The 22,446-nt window shown below is 42.6% G+C and overlaps 1 protein-coding gene across 4 annotated transcripts in view; it reads right to left on the reverse strand.

Moving 5' to 3' along the window:
* plxdc1 (plexin domain containing 1) overlaps nt 1-22,446 on the reverse strand; it is a 50,880-nt gene that overhangs the window by 22,815 nt on the left and 5,619 nt on the right. For all 4 annotated transcript variants that reach the window (XR_009656480.1, XR_009656479.1, XM_060939803.1 and 1 more), the window contains exon 2: nt 2,704-2,849. Coding sequence is in view for 2 of the 4 variants with exons in the window: in XM_060939803.1 (XP_060795786.1) it covers nt 2,704-2,849 (146 nt within the window). In the remaining 2 variants the exon portion in view is untranslated. The remainder of the gene's footprint in view (nt 1-2,703; nt 2,850-22,446) is intronic.

Raw genomic sequence — 22,446 nt, forward strand, 5'->3', positions numbered from 1 at the left:
GCAGTGAACCAACAGCTACAGAGATACATTCTCAAAAACAATCTCATCTCCCACAGATAGTTTGGATTCAGACCAGAACACAGCATGGCTGACCTCCTAAACATCCTGTGCCAGAGGTGAAACAACTCCCTAGACTCAGGCGAGGAAGTCTGCATCGTAGCCTTGGACATCCAGGGGGCATTTGACAAAGTGTGGCATCACGGTCTGATGGCCAAAGTCTATTCAAGAGGAGTGTCTGGAAAGCTGCTCCAATGGCTCCAAAGCTACCTCTCGAACAGATCCATCAGAGTGGTCCTGTCAGGCCAGGCCTCAGAACCCTGCTCCATCAATGCCTCAGTACCTCAAGGATCGATCCTTGGCCCTCTCCTCTTCTCCATCTTCATCGACGACCTGGTTGATGTATGTGAGAATGAGGTGTACATGTACGCTGACAACTTAACCCTGTATGCACGCATCAGATCTCCAGCAGACAAGGCCAAAGTGGAGGCGAGCCTGAACCAGGATCTCCAACAAATCACCATCTGGGGAGACCAGTGGAAGACCACTTTCAAGCCATCAAAGTGTAAGTTTGTTACACTCTCAAGAAAGAGGACTCCATCTGCACTGGACCTGCACTTCAATGGTCACCGGTTGACCATGGCCAATGAGTTGGACATCCTGGGGGTCACAATAGACAAGAAGCTGTCCTGGTCGAAACATCTGACCAAAATCTCCATACGGGCAGGTCAGAAACTGGCAGCGCTGAGGAGAGTGGCCAGTAAACTCACCACGGAGAGCCAAGCAACTGTCTACAAGCTACAGGTATGCAGCGTCATGGAATACACCTCACTCAGCTGGATGAGTGCCTCACCAACACATCTTGGCCTACTCGACAACATCCAGAAGAAGGCCCTAAAGATTATAGGAGTGGACCAGGATACTGCCAGCACAAAACTCTCCATCCCCAGCCTTGGCCACAGAAGACAGGTTGCTGCTGCTACAGTCCTGTTCAAAATGCACACCCACCACTGCTCTACGGATCTCCGGGATATGCTCCCCCTGCCATACCCTAGACAGCGAACCACCCGCCTATGCACAGCTATGCCAGATCATGCCCTGGACCTCCCAGCCTCTAATACTCACACCCTGGACAGAACCTTCCTCCACACTGCTGTCCGGGTATGGAATAGCCTTCCAGAACATGTAGTTGGACCCGTAGACACTGGCCCCCAGGCCTTTAAATGCAGGGTCCACAGGCATCTTCTGACCACTTCTCCCACTACCAGATGAGCTACAGTGAACCAGATGATTGACCAAGTGGAATTGTATTCTATCTTGCTATTGTTCACAATTGTACACAATAAAAAAAAGAAAAAAGAAGATAAGAAATACACTGATGAGAGACTAAAGGACAAAGGAAGAAAAGTTAAGCAAAGATGAGAAGAGATTAGATAATGTGAAATAAGATCAGAGTAAAATAGAGAAAAGTGAAAAAGAGATGAGAGTAAACTAGAAGAGAACAGCAGAGCATGGGCGCTGCCAGGGGGGGAAAGGTTAGAACAATTCTAGGGGCCCAGCACTGCCATGGGGCCCTTTAAGGGGCTGATAATATGCTTTTAATAAGACTTTTGAAATAACAACAATGCAATATTCCATCTGGTAAAATGAGCTAATTGAACAAGGTTGTCTATTTCTTGAGTTCTTCAACATATTGTCATTTAAACCTCCCCCTTTTACGAAATGGTACGGTCCAGTTCTGGTAGAAGCGCGATGCGTTAAATCTGTGTGCTGATCAGTGCAATGCAGCCAGCCAGCCAGCAGTGGAGTGCGTACAGTCTATGATCACTAAATATGAAGAGTGGCTGTCAAAAATGTAAAGAAAGGCAGCTGAAAGCCGAGAGGGACCGGAGAGGCAGGCAACTGGTCACTCAGTTTTTCCCAAAGAAAGGTAGCTATTGCTCACGTGTGTTCAAAATATTAGCGAATGGTAAATGAACAGTATGAACGTGGTTGGATTAGCCTATCAGGAGAACACTTTTACAGTTTGTACAGTGACATTTTTTCCATTTTAATAACTGAACTGACTTGTGTGATAAACAAGATGAAATATTACGTTATGCTGGTGCTAATAACTAGTGCTAATAACCAGTTTCATAACTAATGGGGTGCCCTAAATATGCACAGATTCAGCCTCAGGGGGACCTCCGCCCTACCAAACCACTGAACCCCCCTTTGGAGAAGGAGGTAAGCAGCAATACAACCCATAAATGCTTTAGGATTGAAGTTTTTAATGAGCGAGCGCCATATACAGTTTGCTAGATTAAAGTGTTGCTAATAACGGATACCGGTCAAGTGTTTGACATGGTTACGTGTGTGGAATATTCACACGTTCTAAACCATTGGTTTCAAATTGAGGAGCTGGAGAAAGCGCAGCACACATAAAAGAGGGATAGAGGTTACAACATATGAAGAAATACGTACGTAATTGATCAAATTGAAATGTCACTCTGTGTCACTTTGAAATAAATTTATAATAAGATGTTTCCTTGCAATTGTGACGAGGGTGGGCAAAGTTGGGGGGCCCAAAATTCTAATCTTTCATGGGGCCCAAAATTTCTGGCGGCGCCCCTGCAGCAGAGAGTAGAAAAACAAGAGAAAATAAAACAAGAAAAAAAGTGAAAAGAAGAGAGTGAATACAGTAAAGTAGAAGAGAAGAGAACTCACCACCACTTTGGTCATGTTGTCGGGTAGTGTGTCGATGGCGAGGCCTCCTCCGTTTGCCTCCTGACCTGATCTGTTCTGTATACTCCGGCTTGAGTCCTGCTGATCTCTCCTGACTCTCTGTACATCTGATTGTCCATATAGTGAACCTGAGAACAAGACAAAACCTTTTAATCCATACAGAATAACTACACACACACACACACACACACACACACACACACACACACACACACACACACACACAGCTAGACAGTTCCCAATCTGTACCAAAGAACAATTAAAATCTTTGGCATAGCAGTAACAGATTAATGTCATCATTGCTCTTCAGAAAAATACAGAGAGTGCTTTATGATCAGGCATAAACCTCTGGAAGCAAATGCTTAGTTTACTCAGTTTTTAAAAGTTTACAATCTCTGGCATTAAACTCGAATGTCTGATTTAGAAATACTTTGTTTTTGCAGAGCCGCTGACATTGCTGAATGATTTTTTTCCCCCTGTGTGCATGTTGTGGATTGAGGAAAGTCTGATGTTTTTGTGTATTGGACAGTTTGGAGAGAGAAAAGGAAAAAGATGGAAATAAGACACCCATCTGCTACAAAACATCTTTAAACACAGCAGAATAATGTACTTAAATCAGAAATGGGCAATGTTCACATAACACCTTATTGCTCAATTTTGTTCCTTTTGTGCTCAGATCCAATCTTTCTGCTTTAATGCTTTACATTTGTGTTGATAAGTGACCTCTGTCTGTCATTAGTGTCTACAGAGCTCTGCCCTAAAATAACCTGCACACCCTTTCCTAATGAATACTGTGCATGAGTCACATGCTCCAAGAACAACAAATCTGTCACATTTGTTAGATAATCCATCATTACCACAGTAATGAAATGAACAAGCAAGCAGCACAAGTCTTCATTGGAAAAATTATGTTCTCTGGAAGATAGCTACAGCTCGTCATCTGTAATATGATTAAGATGAGAAGGCCAAAGAAGGTCAGACACAAAGCTTTTGTTGTTGATGCAACTTTTTGTAATTCAGAGTGTGTGCAGGTATCAGAGACAAGCCACGAGTGAAACATGTTAAAAAGAAAAAAAAAATTCCGAGTAGACTGTCTCATTCTGACAATGCAAACATTAATCAGATGTACATATATCCAGTTTACTATAAAAGTCAACTAGCTCGATACAAACATGGAGATTTTTTTTCCACAGATGGATAGGCAAAAAAAAAAAAAAAAGACCTCATGTAGGCCTATCTCTGACATCTTCAGCATTACAGGCATTGAGTAGACATTCTTATCTAGAACAACACACAACTTACCCAGAGCAGCCTGGGGAGCAGTTAGGGGTTAAGTGCCTTGCTCAAGTGCACTTCAGCCATGCCTGCTGGTCCAGGGAATTGAACCAATAACCTTTTGGTCCCAAAGCTGCTTCTCTAACCTTTAGGCCATGACTTCCCTTCATTTTACTGATAATGACAGTAGTAATCATATCACACCAACCATAGTCAGAGATTAAAAATCTACCATGCACACTCACCTCCCATGCAAAATCATGCACTTACATGGCTCCAGTGCTGCAGTTTTTCTAGCAGGTAAAGCCACGTTTATCAAAAGAATTTCAAATGTGAACTGAGAAGCAGGACCTGGAAAAGTCCTGCCAAGTCATTCTTTCCAGTAATGTGAAAGATATCGCAGCGCTTCAATGGAACAATTTCCAGACCTTATTCTCACGATACATCTGTAATCAAGTGCTGCTGTGCGCTCTGTCCAATTTGCTTCTTCTTTCCCTTTTATGTACAATGATTATCAAACCACCACCTTACTTTGAAGATAGCAATACATCTTTTATCTATTGCAGTGCCATCACAAGATTGTAGCAGTTTATTGGAATGAAGTGTATCAGACCAGGGTAGTGAAAGTGACCCAGTTAGCCGTTGCCAGAAAAATGATGAGCTCTGACATGATTCTGCTGGGCCATACATTCTAGAAAATACAGACTAATGGCATGTCCTCAAAAAGCCATATTGAAAATGTTCACTCTTGCCAAAATCTAGATGTCACATTAATGTCTGGCATAGATGGAAAGACACACTGCAGAAATCATTAGTCAGGAACAAAATGCTGGAGAGATAGACTGAGGGTAACACTGATCTACCCAGCTGTGAGTAAAACAGGCCACTGCTGCTTGTGGTTGGCAGATCGAAAAAAAAAAAAGAAAAGGGATCCAATATGCACTTATGTTAAGCAGTGGTTAGACCTCTCCACCAAAATTCCACTGGTTTTGTGAATTAAGTCAAATCCCCATGCTATGTTTGGTGTAATTACAAGTTTGGATTTCCGATTCAGTGCCCTTTTACACATATTCACATAAACACATATGTACATGCTCTGTGAAACAGATCAGAGTCTGTCGTTTATGCTGTTTTGATTTGGCACATGTGGCTTCGATCAGGTTTCCAGAGCTATATTAAATGCATAGCACTTTTACAACTGTTGCATGAAACAGAGAAGCAAACACAATTCTTGTCACATGTCCAGAACAGCAACAGATGATGGAGAAAAGAATAAGTTTCAATCTGCAGGAGAGAAAACAAAATAGAGTCAGGGAAGGTGATAATAAAGAAAGCTTTGACTTTAGCTGAAGTCCCATGAAGCCCTGATTCCAAACTCTTCATCACCATGTCTTCAGAAACAGTTGCACTACCTTATAAAAAAAAGCAGCAAATGAGGGAAAGGCGGATAAGTAGGATTTACTTTTTGCTTAAGCAGAGAATTAGTGAGAGCGGGATGACTCAGCATTGTTCATTTGGCATGCAGTAGAGAATGACTTGGCTAAATGACAGGGACTTTTTCTCTCAAACAGGTCAGATATATAAAAGTCTCTCATGGTCAAGTTGTTGACAAGATACAAATGAAGAGCTTCCTCTTCTGTATTTCGACATTAAAAAATAAAGGAAGTGATAATGGTGTGTGGAGTGTACAATCCAATGCATCTGATCTACTCACAGTCTACTCGTGGCTGTTCTGAATTAAACTGGTAAATATTAAACATGTTCAATATTTACCATTCATCATCCTGCAATTTGGGTCTAACATGCAATTGTGTGAAAATGCAACCTCGATATCATTCAATATAGAAAATCAATGACAGGCTGAACTGTCATTTCCTGTTTGTTTTAATATGAAGTTACATTTGAGCATGAGAAATTCTGCAAGATCCTAAGTTCTGTTAGTTGGGATCACTGATCTGGACTGGTTGATGAACATTCATATGCATATTCTGAAACTTTGGGGTGTTTTATTTTCGAATCTTGTAGTTTTGTGTGGATTAATAAATGAAGGTTGATACAGAATGAAAACTTGATGAAATTGGTCACTATATCTGGGGTCCTGCACATTTTCAAGAGTTGCAGTGGCTTTGGAAAGTATTACCTCTTCAATTTTTGCACATTTTATTGTATTACAGTTAACCAGAGCCGGCCCGTGGCATAGGCAATATAGGCAAATGCTAAGGGCGCTGCGTCCATCCAGGGGCGCAGAAACGGGGGGAGAAAAATTATGACTTCCACTATTCTGAAAACGAGTCAGCATTATAATGTCTTAGCCTAATTTAATTGTACAGCAAAGCATGTAGTCAGGGTGCGATTTGTCAAAAAAAGCGGGGTGGGGTGGGGTGGTGGTTGTTAATCATGAAACAATAAGCGCTCAACAGTGGTTCGCCCTGTCTATAGTGTGTCTTCGGGCGCGCAAGTGCGCATCCGCGGCTATTCTCTGTTTTGGCCATGTAATAGCCTAAGTGTTATTGGCTAAAGAGTGTTTTTGCATAACGTAGATAACTGACATAGATCTGTTGCTTGTTTTGAATATGGCTGCACTTGGAGCAGTCTGTCGGTGTCGTTGAGCAGTCTGGGCTGAAGTAAAGGTCTTTTATGCACCGAACACGTTTCGCAGCGAGATATTCCAATGGTGCCTGGCACGTTTTTTTTTTAATAAAACAAAGTTGCTTTGTTGATCTGTGTTCTCATTAAAGTGACAGTTTAGCAGCTCATTCAAGCAACCATGTTGCGAAGAGCTTCCTGGAGGAAAATAATAAACGCATTGAAAACAAGAAACAATCTCAGTGCGTCAAGACTGCAGGGAAACGAAACAAGCACTCAGATGCATAGCCGGCGATTGCTATGGACCCTTTTCACGTGACGTCACGACAAACGCAGCCGCCATTTTGGACATGTACTACCAGTAGTTTACCACAGCCAGCATTGAGGAACGGCAGCAAAAAAAGTGTTTATTTTCAGCAAGACTTCCATCATGCCACTATATTGTTGTGCACCTGGATGTAGTAACCATCAACAAACAAGGCAAGGGTTATCATTTTATCGGATCCCGACGGAGAAGATGGATAGCGGCCATTAAAAAAAATTAACAGATTGGCAGCCCTCGGCATACCAGCGCTTGTGTAGTGACCACTTTGTTGGAGGTAAGACGAATAAAATTAGCCAGAAAAGGCATTACATTGCTGTTAACATTCTGTGGCGGCGAGTGTGTAACCAAATAGGCTAAAATAACCCATTGTAACCTCTTTGTTCTTCTGTAGTAGCTATTAGCTAACGACATTAGCTAGCGTTGTGTTCCTTTGCTGTTGGTAGACTGTAGGACAGATCAGAGGCAGTGTCCTACAAACAGCGCTTAATTTGAGGGGGAGCAAGCCGGAGCACGCTCCGGAACCTCGGGCATTGGCTCCGGCAGCTATTTACACTGGATCCGGTGATCCGACACCTCTTTTGACTATGTAACAAAAAAAAACCCAACCCAAATAATTAAATAAAAAAAATGCAAGTTTGTTTAGTGTTAATGTCTGATTTTGATATCTGCCTTGTTGGTGATTTCTCTCATAAAACGACATCCACAAAATATCTGCAGATGAACTTAATTTGCAGTGTTATTACAAAACATGCCCAGAAGCGCAGCGCAGCGCCCCACCCCCTTTTTTCCGCACCGGAGCCGCTCATCCTCTGCGCTCCGGGACCTCCCACTTTACAAATTAAGCACTGCCTACAAATAAGTGTTCAAAACAAGAGGAACATGTATTTGTCTCTTAAATCCAGGCCGTTCCCTGTAACCTGTAACACTGGGTTGGAGAAAGTAATGGCAAATAGTGAGTGCACAAACCATAGAAGGTAAACTGTACACAGCGCCAGGGCAGTGTGATGGTATGTCTACTTTTAGATTGTGTTAGCTTATCAATGAACACACTCGTCACTCGACGAGTTTCATGTCTTTACGACAGATACTTAAATGTGTGTTAGGTATTATTGTTGCAGTCTAAGCAGTCATTGTAGCAGCTAGATGAGCGAGAACCGAAAGGGTCTGTGCCGTAAACCATTATTTCTGTACGGCGTTGCTAATGTGTCGTTACTGTTGTTATTTCTCCCTCTGCTCGCCCTGTAAATGCCCTACGTCGCTGGATAGCGAATGTGTTTTCTGCATCTCGCTCCTTTTTCTTGTATGTTCTCCGTTTGTCGCCTTCCTCGCATTCAAACCAATTTGAGCCGAAGTCTGCTACATGTCCAAAATGGTGGTCGCGTTTACGAAGGTCACGTGACTGAAAAGGGTCTATAGGCGACCTACAGTAGGCAATTGCCTAGAGCGCAAAGTGTGCCCAGGGGTGCCAAGGGCGACCAAAACCCCACCAAAAAGGAGGGATGGAGTTATTGAATGGAGAGGTTACCAAGTGCATCAGTGGTGTACAGTGTTTTCAACCACTGTGCTGCCGAACTCTAGTACCGCGGAACACTAGTGTGCCGTGAGAGATCACCAAGTGCACCGTGGAAAATTATAGAATGATTGTATATTGTAAATATTGGCAACAGCGTTTTAGTTTCAGTCAACATTTTCTATTGGTGATGTGCCTTGAGATTTTTTTCATTGAAAAAGTGCGCCCTGGCTCAAAAAGGTTGAAAAACAAGTGTAGCCTACGCAGTAGTGGTCGGTGATTTCCTTATGCCTACTAAAAATGCACAATGATAGGTTATAAGGGGGGCGGGGGGAGCGGTGTTCATCGGGGAATGAGAATGGCTATCCACTGCAAAAAGTAGCCCAGACTACAAGTGCTTAAATGAAGAAATCCAAACTCTTGGGTGTGCAAGGGCGCAAACGAAGGCTACAGGAAGAAACAAATAGAGCTTATAGAGGTAAGTCTGATCTAATCTCTCATATCAACCATTATAGTGGCAAATTAATATTTTAGACGCCTGAATCAATGTCTGCCTAGCTAACTAGATGCAAACAGCAATAGACTTCAATAACAAAGTACCCATAATAGCGCTTTTGTTTGAAAATACAGCCCATTGATGTCCTAACAGGGTGCTTAAGTTTGCACAATTTAGAATTGTAGAATTTTTTATTCATTTAATTTGTTAATTCTTCAGAGATGACTTAACTTTTAATAGCAAAAAAGAAACTAAAAATAATTTCTTGTTTATTGTCCATGCACTACACTTTGAACAGGGTGCGGAAGAGTTTTTGCCCATTATATGGAGATATCTATTGAATTTGTGTGGTCATTTTACTTTGTGACACTTTATGTTAATAATGATAACAATAATAACAATAATGAAAAAGATAAAAATGACTTCTTGTTTATTGTCTATGCACCGTACATTGTTTAATAGTAATAGAATAGAGTGATTAGATTAAAGTGTTATTTAGATGTTATTAGAGGGTTTTTTTCCTGGGGGGGGGCACCAAAACTCAATCTCGCCTAGGGCAGCCAAAGACCTAGAGCCGGCCCTGCAGTTAACAATAATATTGTATTGCATTAGAGTTTATTTTAAATGGATTAAATTCATCCATCCATAATGACAAAGCAAAAGCAAGGTTTTAGGTTTTTTTTTTGCAAATTTATTTAAAATTTTTTAAAATAACATTTATACTGTACAAGACCCTTGGCTAATGTACTGCGAATTGAGCTCAGGTATATCCTGTTTGCTTTGATTATCTTGAAATGTTTCTCTAATTTGACTGGAATCTACCAGTGGCAAATTCATTTGAATGGACATGATTTGGAAAGGTGTTTGTGTGTGTGTATTTAACGTCTCACAAGTCACAGTACTTGTCAGACCTAAAATGAAACCATGAAATGAAAGAAATTCTCTTTCTTGGCAAATATTTAAAACTATTCCTAAAGCTTTGAATGTTCACAGAAGCACAATGGACTCCTGAGAGCTATTTCATTCAGAAATAGAAAAAGCCTTCCTAGAACTGGCTGCCTAGCCAAACTCAGTAACCAAGCTAGAATGGCCTTGGACCATGAACCAACTTTAACAGAGCTTCAGACATCATGTGCAGAAATGGGAGAACCTGTCAAAAGGACAACAATCTCAGAAGTGATTCATCAGACTGTTAAGGACTGTTTTACAATCAGGGTATACTTTTTGAGTCCACAGTACTCCAAAAATCAAACCTCAGATTTTTTTTTTGTTTCTCTGCTGCCAAAAATTACCTTTTGAGATGGAAATTAACTGTGCAGAATTTCAGAGTTACAGGTCATATACTGGGCGGCACGGTGGTGTAGTGGTTAGCGCTGTCGCCTCACAGCAAGAAGGTCCTGGGTTCGAGCCCCGGGGCCGGCGAGGGCCTTTCTGTGTGGAGTTTGCATGTTCTCCCCGTGTCCGCGTGGGTTTCCTCCGGGTGCTCCGGTTTCCCCCACAGTCCAAAGACATGCAGGTTAGGTTAACTGGTGACTCTAAATTGACCATAGGTGTGAATGTGAGTGTGAATGGTTGTCTGTGTCTATGTGTCAGCCCTGTGATGACCTGGCGACTTGTCCAGGGTGTACCCCGCCTTTCGCCCGTAGTCAGCTGGGATAGGCTCCAGCTTGCCTGTGACCCTGTAGAAGGATAAAGCGGCTAGAGATAATGAGATGAGATGAGGTCATATACTGGGCATGTTACTTGTAGTGATAAGACCGCATATAGTTTCTAAAACTGACCTATTTTCTTATAGTCCACAAGAGTAAGGGATACAAAGTGAAAAACTTTTGAAATGTACTGGGCTGCCAACTCTCACCCGATGAGCGTGAGACACACGCATTTGATTGTCTTCACACGCTCACACGCCATACCTCTGATTTCTCATCTCATCTCATTATCTCTAGCCGCTTCATCCTTCTACAGGGTCGCAGGCAAGCTGGAGCCTATCCCAGCTGACTATGGGCGAAAGGCGGGGTACACCCTGGACAAGTCGCCAGGTCATCACAGGGCTGACACATAGACACAGACAACCATTCACACTCACATTCACACCTACGGTCAATTTAGAGTCACCAGTTAACCTAACCTGCATGTCTTTGGAGTGTGGGGGAAACCGGAGCACCCGGAGGAAACCCACGCGGACATGGGGAGAACATGCAAACTCCGCACAGAAAGGCCCTCACCGGCCCCGGGGCTCGAACCCAGGACCTTCTTGCTGTGAGGCGACAGCGCTAACCACTACACCACCGTGCCGCCCCCCTCTGATTTCTCACGCTAGAAAAAAAATCTAGTTTATCTATCTGATCTAGGCTACCCATTGCGTCACGCCAACCACTTGCGATTGATCAATTACGCCTTACGCACGGCTAAACAGGCAGAGAGGTGTTCCCTTCTGTACACACTCCCCTATGGTAGGTGGCGCATCTAATGATGCTGCACTCACCGGAAGTTGGATAATTGCCTACCGTCAATTTAGAGGAAGAGGAGGGAGAAGAAGGTATCCGAGTTGAAGATGGATGTCTCAGACAGGTTTGTACATATGCACGCCAATGTGTGGTGTTACTGGCGTAATTATGAACTTATATAAAGTTTCTTAATCGTTTTAGCCTATAAGTGTTGTGAGAATATTTAATGCCATATCGAGAGCTGTGTACTAGGCATGCTAAATCATGCCTACTGCCATGCCACAGCCTCTATCTTCCCCAACAAGCAGCACGGGAGAGCACCTCCTTAGCACACGTTTATTAAGGCGCATTTTTAGTTTGTTTACTGTATGTTATCATACTTTATGACTTTATTTGAAGCCATACTGGAAATGTTGTAAAATAAAGCAAGTAAGAGATAATATTACAAATGCAAGAAGAGCCATTAGCCACCATACCTATTGTTTATTTACAGGGTATTTTATTTTTAATTATTTATGATGTATGTAATTGCTCAGTTAAAGTAAATAAAGCATGGTCACCTGTAATATCAAAGAACTTGAACTTGTGAATAATTAAAAAAAAAAGACAGAACAATATACTGAGGAGACAGGGTTTCAAAGAGGGCAAGACAGGTAGAGAATATTTGTCAGATAATAGGCCCTGACGAATGCTCTATTAAGAAACATAGATCTCATCTCATTATCTCTAGCCACTTTATCCTGTTCTACAGGGTCACAGGCAAGCTGGAGCCTATCCCAGCTGACTACGGACGAAAGGCAGGGTACACCCTGGACAAGTCGCCAGGTCATCACAGGGCTAGAAACATAGATAAGAAATAAATTAATAAGAAATATATTAATATAGCTTATTTAAGTATGACCAAAATTTTTAAGCCCAACTTTGTGTGCGCATTCCCACCTATGGCCAAGATTCAGCTTTTTGTGTTTCAATACTGTTCAAACTTAATCATTTTAATGTTTCTTGTAGCACATGCACATTTTGCTTACTGTTTAAGCATTTTATTTGTTCTTTTGCTGTTGATGAAACACAGGTCTATAGGGCTACAGGAACATTGGCAGTCATCTGTAGTTTTCTAGTGTGGGGGCTTTTAAGCCAAAACTTGGTGCTTTTGTTGGCCACAAGCTGAAGGCCTGGCAAGTCAGGGTGTGTAAGAATGTAGGTATGGCACAGCAGGCCACTCCAAAAATCCACCAGAATGCAGGAACATCTACTAAATCCAAAATCTCAAACCCCCCCCCCCCCCCCCCCCCCCATTGTCCATCTCCAGCTGGACGACCCACAAACAAAACACCAGAATGCAGGGGGACAAGTGAATATCAAACTGAATACAAAATTCCCACTTACTGCATGGTGTGCGGAAAAATTTTGCCGTCGAACCCCCCCCCCCCCCCCCCCCAAAAAAAAAAAAAAAAATCTCACTCCAAGGAATTTTGAAAAGTTGGCAGCCCTGAATGTATGTGATTTTAAGTACAACTTTTCAAGTACGGGGTGGCATGGTGGTGTAGTGGTTAGCACTGTCACCTCACAGCAAGAAGGTTCTGGATTTGAGCCCAGCGGCCAACGAGGGCCTTTCTGTGTGGAATTTGCATGTTCTCCCTGTGTCTGTGTGGGTTTCTTCCAGGTGCTCCGTTTTCCCCCACAGTCCAAAGATATGCAGGTTAGACTAATTGGTGACTCTAAATTGACCGTAGGTGTGAATGGTTGTTTGTCTCTATTGGCCCTTTTCCACTACCCTTTTTCAGCTCACTTCAGCCCGACATGGCTCGCGTTTCGACTACCTCAGAACAGCACGACTCAGCTCGCTTCAGCCCTACTCAGCACCCAAAACTCGCACGGTTTTGGAGTAGGGCTGAAGCGAGCCAAACCGAGCCGAGTGGGGCTGGGGCGTGAGGAGACACTCCCCTGTGCACTGATTGGTGAGGAGGAGTGTCCTCACATGCCCACACACGCCCCGCAAGCACGCTGGGATCTGTAAACACCGTAAACCCGGAAGAATAATAATTACGAATTACGAGAATTTCTGAAGCCTTATGCACCTCGCCTCATCTATACGCTCTTGCCAGTATCTGTTGGCGCTGTCGGTGACAACAAGCCACAGCACCAAGACCAGCAACACTAACGACTCCATGTCCTCCATGTTTATTGTTTACTATCCGGGTCGTGAGACTACCGCTTAAAAGGTCACTGATGTCACTGTTTGCGCCGCCTAATGACATCACGTGACGTCCACCCACTTTCGCTAACTCCACCCAATGTGTCCACCCACTTCCAGCCAGCACAGTTCAGCGCGGTTGTAGTCGAAATGCAACTCCAACAGCCCCACTCAGCTCGACTCAGCCCAACTCAGCACCGCACGGCTCAGCCCAACTCAGCCGTGTTGGTAGTGAAAAAGCGGCATTTGTGTCAGCCCTGTAGCGACTTGTCCAGGGTGTACCCCGCCTCTCGCCCATAGTCAGCTGGGATAGGCTCCAGCTTGCCTGCGACCTTGCACAGGATAAGCGGCTACAGATAATGGATGGATGTATTTCCAAGTACTGTGCAGCAATGTTTGTGCATGGAAGTAACTAATAACAGCTGAAGTGGTGACGATCCTTGTGGTTTTCCAGAGAGGGCACTTTTTGACAGACTCTCATTTCAACCACATGTGAAGCTCTGTTGCAGATATGACTCACATCTGTTTCAAGTCCTGTTTATTACTGTGCAACAGCAGAGTATTCTGCTTCAAATGAGACAAATATTTTATTTTTTAAAAAAATCATTTACATCCTCATCATATGGTGAGTGCTTTCCAAAGAGGACATTCTTGATGGACAAAGGATACTGTCAGAGAAACGTAGATAAAAAAAGTAACTTCCAATTAAATATCTTTCTATTATGAATGAAAGTATACGTCCCAAAGTAAAACCTAGTTAGTGCTAAAAATACAATTCTGAATTTAACCAGTAAAATCTAAGTGTAATAATTAAAGTAGAATCAAATAAAATGGCCATAAGGTCAAAACTGAGCCCATGTTTAACTCTTACAAACAAGAACTTATAAGAGACATTACTGCTGTAGGTAGGGTTGGTGTGTCCCTGTAAAAATAAGGTATAAGAAACTCCAGCATATATACTGTATACTGGACCTAGTTGCAGGAGTTAGTTTATGTTATCCAAATAGACAACCATGATTGTGAAACTTCCTTCACAAACTTCCCTTATGGTAAAGTGGCTAGAAGGAAGCCACGCCTATGTAAAAGGCATGGGGATGCCTGCATAGAGGTCACCAAATAGCACTTCAGTAACATTGTGAATATGAGAAAAAAGATCCTCTGGTTGAGCAGTCAAAAAATGTAACTCTTTGGACTGAACTCCAAGTGTCATATCTGGCAAAAGCTGGGTACTGCTGAGCATCTGGCTAATACCATCCCTATGGGGAAGCATGGTGGTGGCAGCAGCATCATGCCTGGGGGTGCATCTCAGCAGCAGAGACAGGTAGACTGGTCAGAATTAAGAGAAAGATTAATACAAACTAATAAATAGAGGTCCTTAAAGAAAGCCTGTTCCAACCTCAAACTGGGACAAAGGTTTACATTTCAGCACAAGGACCCCAAAGATAGTTCTAGAGTGGCTTAGCAACAAGTTCTGAATGTACTTGAGTGGCCCAGGTGGGGTTTACATTAGACCGTATCAGCGGATCATCAGATTAACGTTTTTAAAACGATTAGCGTGCACACAGCAACACCAATACACGATTCGCGTGCACACAGCAACACCAATACACGGATACGCTCGGCTCCGCAGGCATCCTGCGCTCCAAATCACTCCGCCCTGAACAGCGAGTGCCCTCTGGAGGGTGCGCACTCCGGCCCTGCGCAGCTCACAGAGCGCGCGAGTATAGCGCACGAGCAGTGATTCGGGACTGAGCCGCTGTGTGTGTGATCCCAGTGCATATCACTTACCATTTGCAAGTGGAAGGATGGCAAGCCTAAAGACAATCATAACTACACAATGGGCAGTATTTGCATCAGTATTTGCAGTATTTTCATACTTTTATACTCTTTAATGAAAGGTGATACAAGGCGGAAGTCCGAGCCGTTTTTCAGCAGTAGCGTCACATGACCAACGCCAGCGAATCAGGAAGGTGGATGTCACAGTGACGTTGTCCAATGACGACGCCAGCTAGAGCTCAGCACAGCGTATCCGCGTATTCTCAATGTTTACACAGCACCGGACCAGACACGATCTGGATTGAATACGTGGACCCTGGCGGATTCCCGTTTCCCGGCGTTTCCAGGCATTTTAATGTAAACGGACAGTGCATCCGCGAAGAAAACGAGACAGATATGGTCTAATGTAAACTTGGCCCCAGACTTAGGTGGGGTTTACATTAGACTGTATCAGCGGATCATCAGATTAACGTTTTTAAAATGATTAGCGTGCACACAGCAACACCAATACACGATTCGCGTGCACACAGCAACACCAATACACGGATACGCTCGGCTCCGCAGGCATCCTGCGCTCCAAATCACTCCGCCCTGAACAGCGAGTGCCCTCTGGAGGGTGCGCACTCCGGCCCTGCGCAGCTCACAGAGCGCGCGAGTATAGCGCACGAGCAGTGATTCGGGACTGAGCCGCTGTGTGTGTGATCTCAGTGCATATCACTTACCACTTGCAAGTGGAAGGATGGCAAGCCTAAAGACAATCATAACTACACAATGGGCAGTATTTGCATCAGTATTTGCAGTATTTTCATACTTTTATACTCTTTAATGAAAGGTGATACAAGGCGGAAGTCCGAGCCGTTTTTCAGCAGTCGCGTCACATGACCAACGCCAGCGAATCAGGAAGGTGGATGTCACAGTGACGTTGTCCAATGACGACGCCAGCTAGAGCTCAGCACAGCGTATCCGCGTATTCTCAATGTTTACACAGCACCGGACCAGACACGATCTGGATTGAATACGTGGACCCTGGCGGATTCCCGTTTCCAGGCGTTTTAATGTAAACGGACAGTGCATCCGCGAAGAAAACGAGACAGATACGGTCTAATGTAAACTTGGCCTTAGATACCCAAAGACGGCAGTTCATACACACTCCCCATCCAATCTGATTGAGCTAGAGAGAATCTCCTGGGAACAATGGGAGTAACTGCCCATCCAATCCACGCCCAATCCAGGCGTGCAATGGTTGTAGAAATTTACAAAATAAGATTTAAAGTAATTGTTGTAGGTGCTGAAATATTACTGTAAGTACTGAATAAACGGTATGAATACTTATCTTAATGAGAGATTTCATTTTTTGATTTTTAAAAGATTTGCAAAAAGATGATCATAACGTGTATTTGCTGTCTCATTATAGGCTACTGTGTGTATATTGATGGCCAAATTTAATCAATTTCAAATTAAATCTCATTATCTCTAGCCACTTTATCCTGTTCTACAGGGTCACAGGCAAGCTGGAGCCTATCCCAGCTGACTACGGGCGAAAGGCAGGGTACACCCTGGACAAGTCGCCAGGTCATCACAGGGCTGACACATAGACACAGACAACCATTCACACTCACGTTCACACCTATGGTCAATTTAGAGTCACCAGTTAACCTAACCTGCATGTCTTTGGACTGTGGGGGAAACTGGAGCACCCGGAGGAAACCCACGGGGAGAACATGCAAACTCCGCACAGAAAGGCCCTTGCCGGCCACGGGGCTCAAACCCGGACCTTCTTGCTGTGAGGCGACAGCACTAACCACTACACCACCGTGCCGCCCCAAATTAAATCTATTATACAATAAAGTGTGTAAAAACTGAAAGGGTCTGAATACTTTTCTCAGCTGCTGTAGTATTGCATCACTCTTGTAGCATGTCCCAGGCATTTGACAGATGAAGAGGGAGAGTTGGGATGGTGTGTCACTTGGGACCTGGTTTTAATGATAAGCCTTGTTTGATTTCATCGCTGGAAAAGCTTGGCTATTTCTGCTGCCATGCAATGAAAGCCATCTAATTAGGTCATTTAGACCACACTGTTGTGAGACTAACATACCTGAATGAGATAAATTTGAAGAGCAAGAGACTGTGGGATGACACTGTGTGGAGGAGGAAGTCAAGGCTTACAAGAGAGTGATGAAGGTAACAAATAGGAGAGGACTGAGCTGACAGAAAAGGGAGGACGAGAGAATGGTAATGGAACAGTCCCAAAACTACTCAATAAATTCAGGCAGAAATGGCCATCATAGTAATTCCCCACACAGCAGTTTCTTCTTGTCAGCCTGCTTATTCACTTTACTTCTCAAATGAAGTAAATGCACAAGCCATGACGTATTTCTCATCGGCATCCAGCAAGATATAAATGTTGTTAGGTAACATGTGGCACTACTGTGTGACCTGCTGAACATTTTAAAAATGACACCTTTAGTGCTTGCACGATGCTGAGCGTCTTCAAATGTTTAAAAGAAACAAATATTAGCTCAGTGATAAAATCTACACAGGAGAAGAGAAGAAAATAGGGCATGCTCAGAAGATATTGCACAGACTCACAAACAGACACATACTCTCTCTCTCTCTCACACACACACACACACACACACCCCAATTCGCCACAGTCTCAACGACGTCAAATTCTAATTGAATCAAATCAACAAAGATTATTGTACTTTATTCTCCTGCCAAAAGCCCCTTTTTGTTTGACAAAAAACAAAAAGAATAAATCTCAAACTTCCTGTGGGGACTTTGGGTTGTTTTCGATCAGTGCTCTCTGCCTGTTATTTTGCAGTGTCTGTTCTTAGTGCTCTGTGATACTAAAACTTTGCTATGGCTGCCCACGGGCAGGTTTTTTTCGTCTCCTTCTACTTAACTCACTTTTAACAGATCACTGGTTATTTTGTTTACAACAGAGCTTTTGATTGGGAAGAGAGAGAGAGAGAGAGAGAGAGAGAGAGAGAAAACAAGTTGGCAACTACATGTAAGACACTTGGATTGAAAATAAGTTCAAAGAGCCTTTTGTTGTCTCCATGAATGATATGTGCAGTGACAATGAGTTGTGCATTACTGTACACCAGGGTATAAAAAGGAATAAAGACAAAGAATTGTATTCTAGTCAAGTAAATCTTTCCATATGGATGGCATTTTGTCTGCAGATTTAGTCACAGTACAAATAATACCCAACATTTTAAAAATCTATGGTTTGAACTGTCAAATTTCTTGCATTCTTATTTTAATTATGTCAAAGTTTTGGTATTTAAGTGTGTTTGAATATAAATTTGTTCTGACATCAATAACAAAATTAAATATTAAACCTAGTGTTATCCATGATGGATGAAAATGGAAATAAAAGATAATAAAAGCAGCAAGTCGTCATAAAATACCACAACAGTAGGGTATGCAGGAGTACATACACCATGATGCTCAAAGAATTATTTTAAAATTGTGTCTTGGACCCAAAATCTAAATCACATTAAATCTGAGATGCCTGGAGATTTCAACCTCTATATTAGAAACATAAATCCTTCATTAAACTGTTGCCTCAAACTGATAAATTAGTCTGGCTGTTCCCTTTATGTTTATTAGATCACCAAACACATATTGGTGCCAATTGTTTGAGTTATAAGCCCCACATGTGTGATTTGTAGCATGCAAGAAAGAGGGCCTCTGCATATAGGAGGAAAGATTGCAGTTTGGCACTCGGTTGTTGGCTGTAACCATAGTACCCAATCCTAAACACATTCCGCTGTGCTGATAAGAAAAAAACAGAAAAGAACTGAAGGACTGAGAGAGATCATGGCTGGGATGCATGGCTGACATCTTTTGTCAAAGACAATGCTTTGAATATTAAGCAGATGAGCTACATGTCATCATCTTTTTATTTTTTTTAATTTACATCAAATGTAAAGAATGTGCTAAAATGGAAATGGGTGATCAGTGTTAGCTTGTTATAATTAATATCTGTATCACAAGACTGGACTCACGCTGAGCTGCAGCCGGAGAGGTGTCAAGTTAATGCCTTCTCCTGTAACAAGTAAGACCCTTAACCACTAATTGAGGTAGGGGCTCTTAATACCCTGTCATTCTGTATCCTTTAGAATTTTCTGCATTTTTGCATAAATATGACCTAAAACATCATCAGATTTTCATACAAGTCCTAAAAGTAGATAAAGAGAACCCAGTTAAACAAATGAGACAAAAATATTATACTTGGTCATTTATTTATTGATGAAAATGGCCCAATATTACATATCTGTGAGTGGCAAAAGTATGTGAACCTTTGCTTTCAGTATCTGGTGTGACCCCCAGGTGCAGCAATAACTGCAACTAAACGTTTGCGGTAACTGTTGATCAGTCCTGCACACCGGCTTGGAGGACTTTTAGCCCATTCCTCTGTACAGAACAGCTTCAACTCTGGGATGTTGGTGGGTTTCCTCACATGAACTGCTCGCTTCAGGTCCTTCCACAACATTTAGATTGGATTAAAGTCAGGACTTTGACTTGGCCATTCCAAAACATTAACTTTATTCTTCTTTAACCATTTTTTGGTAGAATGACTTGTGTGCTTAGGGTCGTTGTCTTGCTGCATGACCCATCGTCTCTTGAGATTCAGTTCATGGACAGATGTTCTGACATTTTCCTTTAGAATTCGCTGGTATAATTCAGAATTCATTGTTCCATCAATGATGGCAAGCCATCCTGGCCCAGATGCAGCAAAACAGGCCCAAACCATGATACTACCACCATCATGTTTCACAGATGGCATAAGGTTCTTATGCTGGAATGCAGTGTTTTCCTTTCTCCAAACATAATGCTTCTCATTTAAACCAAAAAGTTCTATTTTGGTCTCATCCGTCCACAAAACATTTTTCCAATAGCCTTCTAGCTTGTCCACATGATTTTTAGCAAACTGCAGATGAGCAGCAATGTTCTTTTTGGAGAGCAGTGGCTTTCTCCATGCACCCCTGCCATGCACACCATTGTTGTTCAGTGTTCTCCTGATGGTGGACTCATGAACATGAACATTAGCCAATGTGAGAGAGGCCTTCAGTTGCTTAGAAGTTACCCTGGGGTCCTTTGTGACCTCACCGACTATTACACTCCTTGCTCTTGGAGTGATCTTTGTTGGTCGACCACTCCTGGGGAGGGTAACAATGGTCTTGAATTTCCTCCATTTGTACACAATCTGTCTGACTGTGGATTGGTGGAGTCCAAACTCTTTAGAGACGGTTTTGTAACCTTTTCCAGCCTGATGAGCATCAACAACGCTTTTTCTGAGGTCCTCAGAAATCTCCTTTTTTCGTGCCATGATACACTTCCACAAACATGTTGTGAAGATCAGACTTTGATAGATCCCTGTTCTTTAAATAAAACAGGGTGCCCACTCACACCTGTCATCCCATTGATTGAAAACACCTGACTCTAATTTCACCTTCAAATTAACTGCTAATCCTAGAGGTTCACATACTTTTGCCACTCACAGATATGTAATATTGGATCATTTTCCTCAATAAATAAATGACCAAGTATAATATTTTTGTCTCATTTGTTTAACTGGGTTCTCTTTATCTACTTTTAGGACTTGTGTGAAAATCTGATGATGTTTAAGGTCATATTTATGCAGAACTATAGAAAATTCTAAAGGGTTCACAAACTTTCAAGCACCACTGTATATACAAAGAAGCTCCTTCCATCCTTCCATCCATCCATCCATCCATCCATTTTCTATACCACTCATCTGTTAGGGTCAGGGCTCTCAAGTTTTGAATGCAGGCAAGAGTGACATTCCCCCCCCCCCCGGTTGGGCCGGTTGGACGGGTCGCAGGAATGGGGGTCTTTCATTAATAATATTATTATTAGTATTGTTGTTATTAATAACTGCTCAGACTTGCAGAAGAAAGGATAACACATGGCACTGACAATTCAACCAAATACAAAGTCTTTATTCAGTTTCCGTGTATTGAATAAGTGTGTATGTGTGTGTGTATGTGTGTGTGTGTGTGTGAGAGAGAGCAGGGCGAGAGATTATGACTGGTGTTGTTTATTGTAAGTGTTTGTTGCCTTTTTGGAGTCCTTCATCATTTGTGTTGTTGGCTCCCACTTAAAACAGTTCGGCTCAAATCCAGCCATTTTCAGGGTCATGATAGAGGCCAATGTCCCGTCCAGAGACAAGCTGTTTCGGGTTGAGGTTTTGTTCAGACTGACCATTGAAAATATCCTCTTGGCATCAGCATTTGAATGAGGAAGCACCAAAACCAAGGTTGTTAGCTTTGATAACCTCCCAAATTGGTTCAAGCCAGTCGCCTTTGAAAAAGGAACCAAGGGCCTCTATTACTTAAATGTTTTCCTTTTATCTTAATAATGAGCAAGTCATGTTGTGTGCAAAAAATTCTTACTTTGTTTTTTTTTGAGGACATTCTTCCCCAAAACTCCTCAACGTCAAAGGATGTTGGGTCCTGTAATCTGTAATAGTTGGACTTTCCTCTTCCCTATATCTTCCCTTGGAGTCATGCAGTTTCTATATTATGAACAATAAAAACTTAATCTTTCACAAACGGGTCTTTCATAACTGCTGACAAATTAAAAAAAAAAAAACTTCACTCTTACTGGTATTCACATGCTGCTTTAAACACACGTTAGTGTCGCTGTTATTATTACTGACCGGCGTCTGTTATTGCCTGTGAACAAGTGGAGCTGCTCGCCAGGGGATCATTTAAACAGGTGCAATACAGCTCAGCTCCTGTAAAACCTTACCATGCCCATGCTAATTATCTGGGCAACATTCTCTCACAGCAGGCAAGTTGTCATTTCTTGTGTCAAACAAGTTGTGAATTTGTTGTAACATTAAAACAGGATATGACTTCCTCTGGTCTCCGTGCTGCTCAGAGCTCATCCTCATGGTGTCCACTGAACAAAACTTTCAGAAGATGGTTGTAGCAGAATCACGTGAACAATTCCCGGGATAACAATGCTTTTTTCATTGGTTGTTGCGTTATCGACCCAGATACAATAGTACTTCTGATTGGCTATTGTGTAGCCCCGCCCCTTTCCTTTATTTGATTGGCTGGTAAGTGGCAGGCTTGA

This window comes from Neoarius graeffei, chromosome 14 (genome assembly GCF_027579695.1).
Source record: "Neoarius graeffei isolate fNeoGra1 chromosome 14, fNeoGra1.pri, whole genome shotgun sequence".
In the NCBI taxonomy this organism is placed as follows: Eukaryota; Metazoa; Chordata; class Actinopteri; order Siluriformes; family Ariidae; genus Neoarius; species Neoarius graeffei.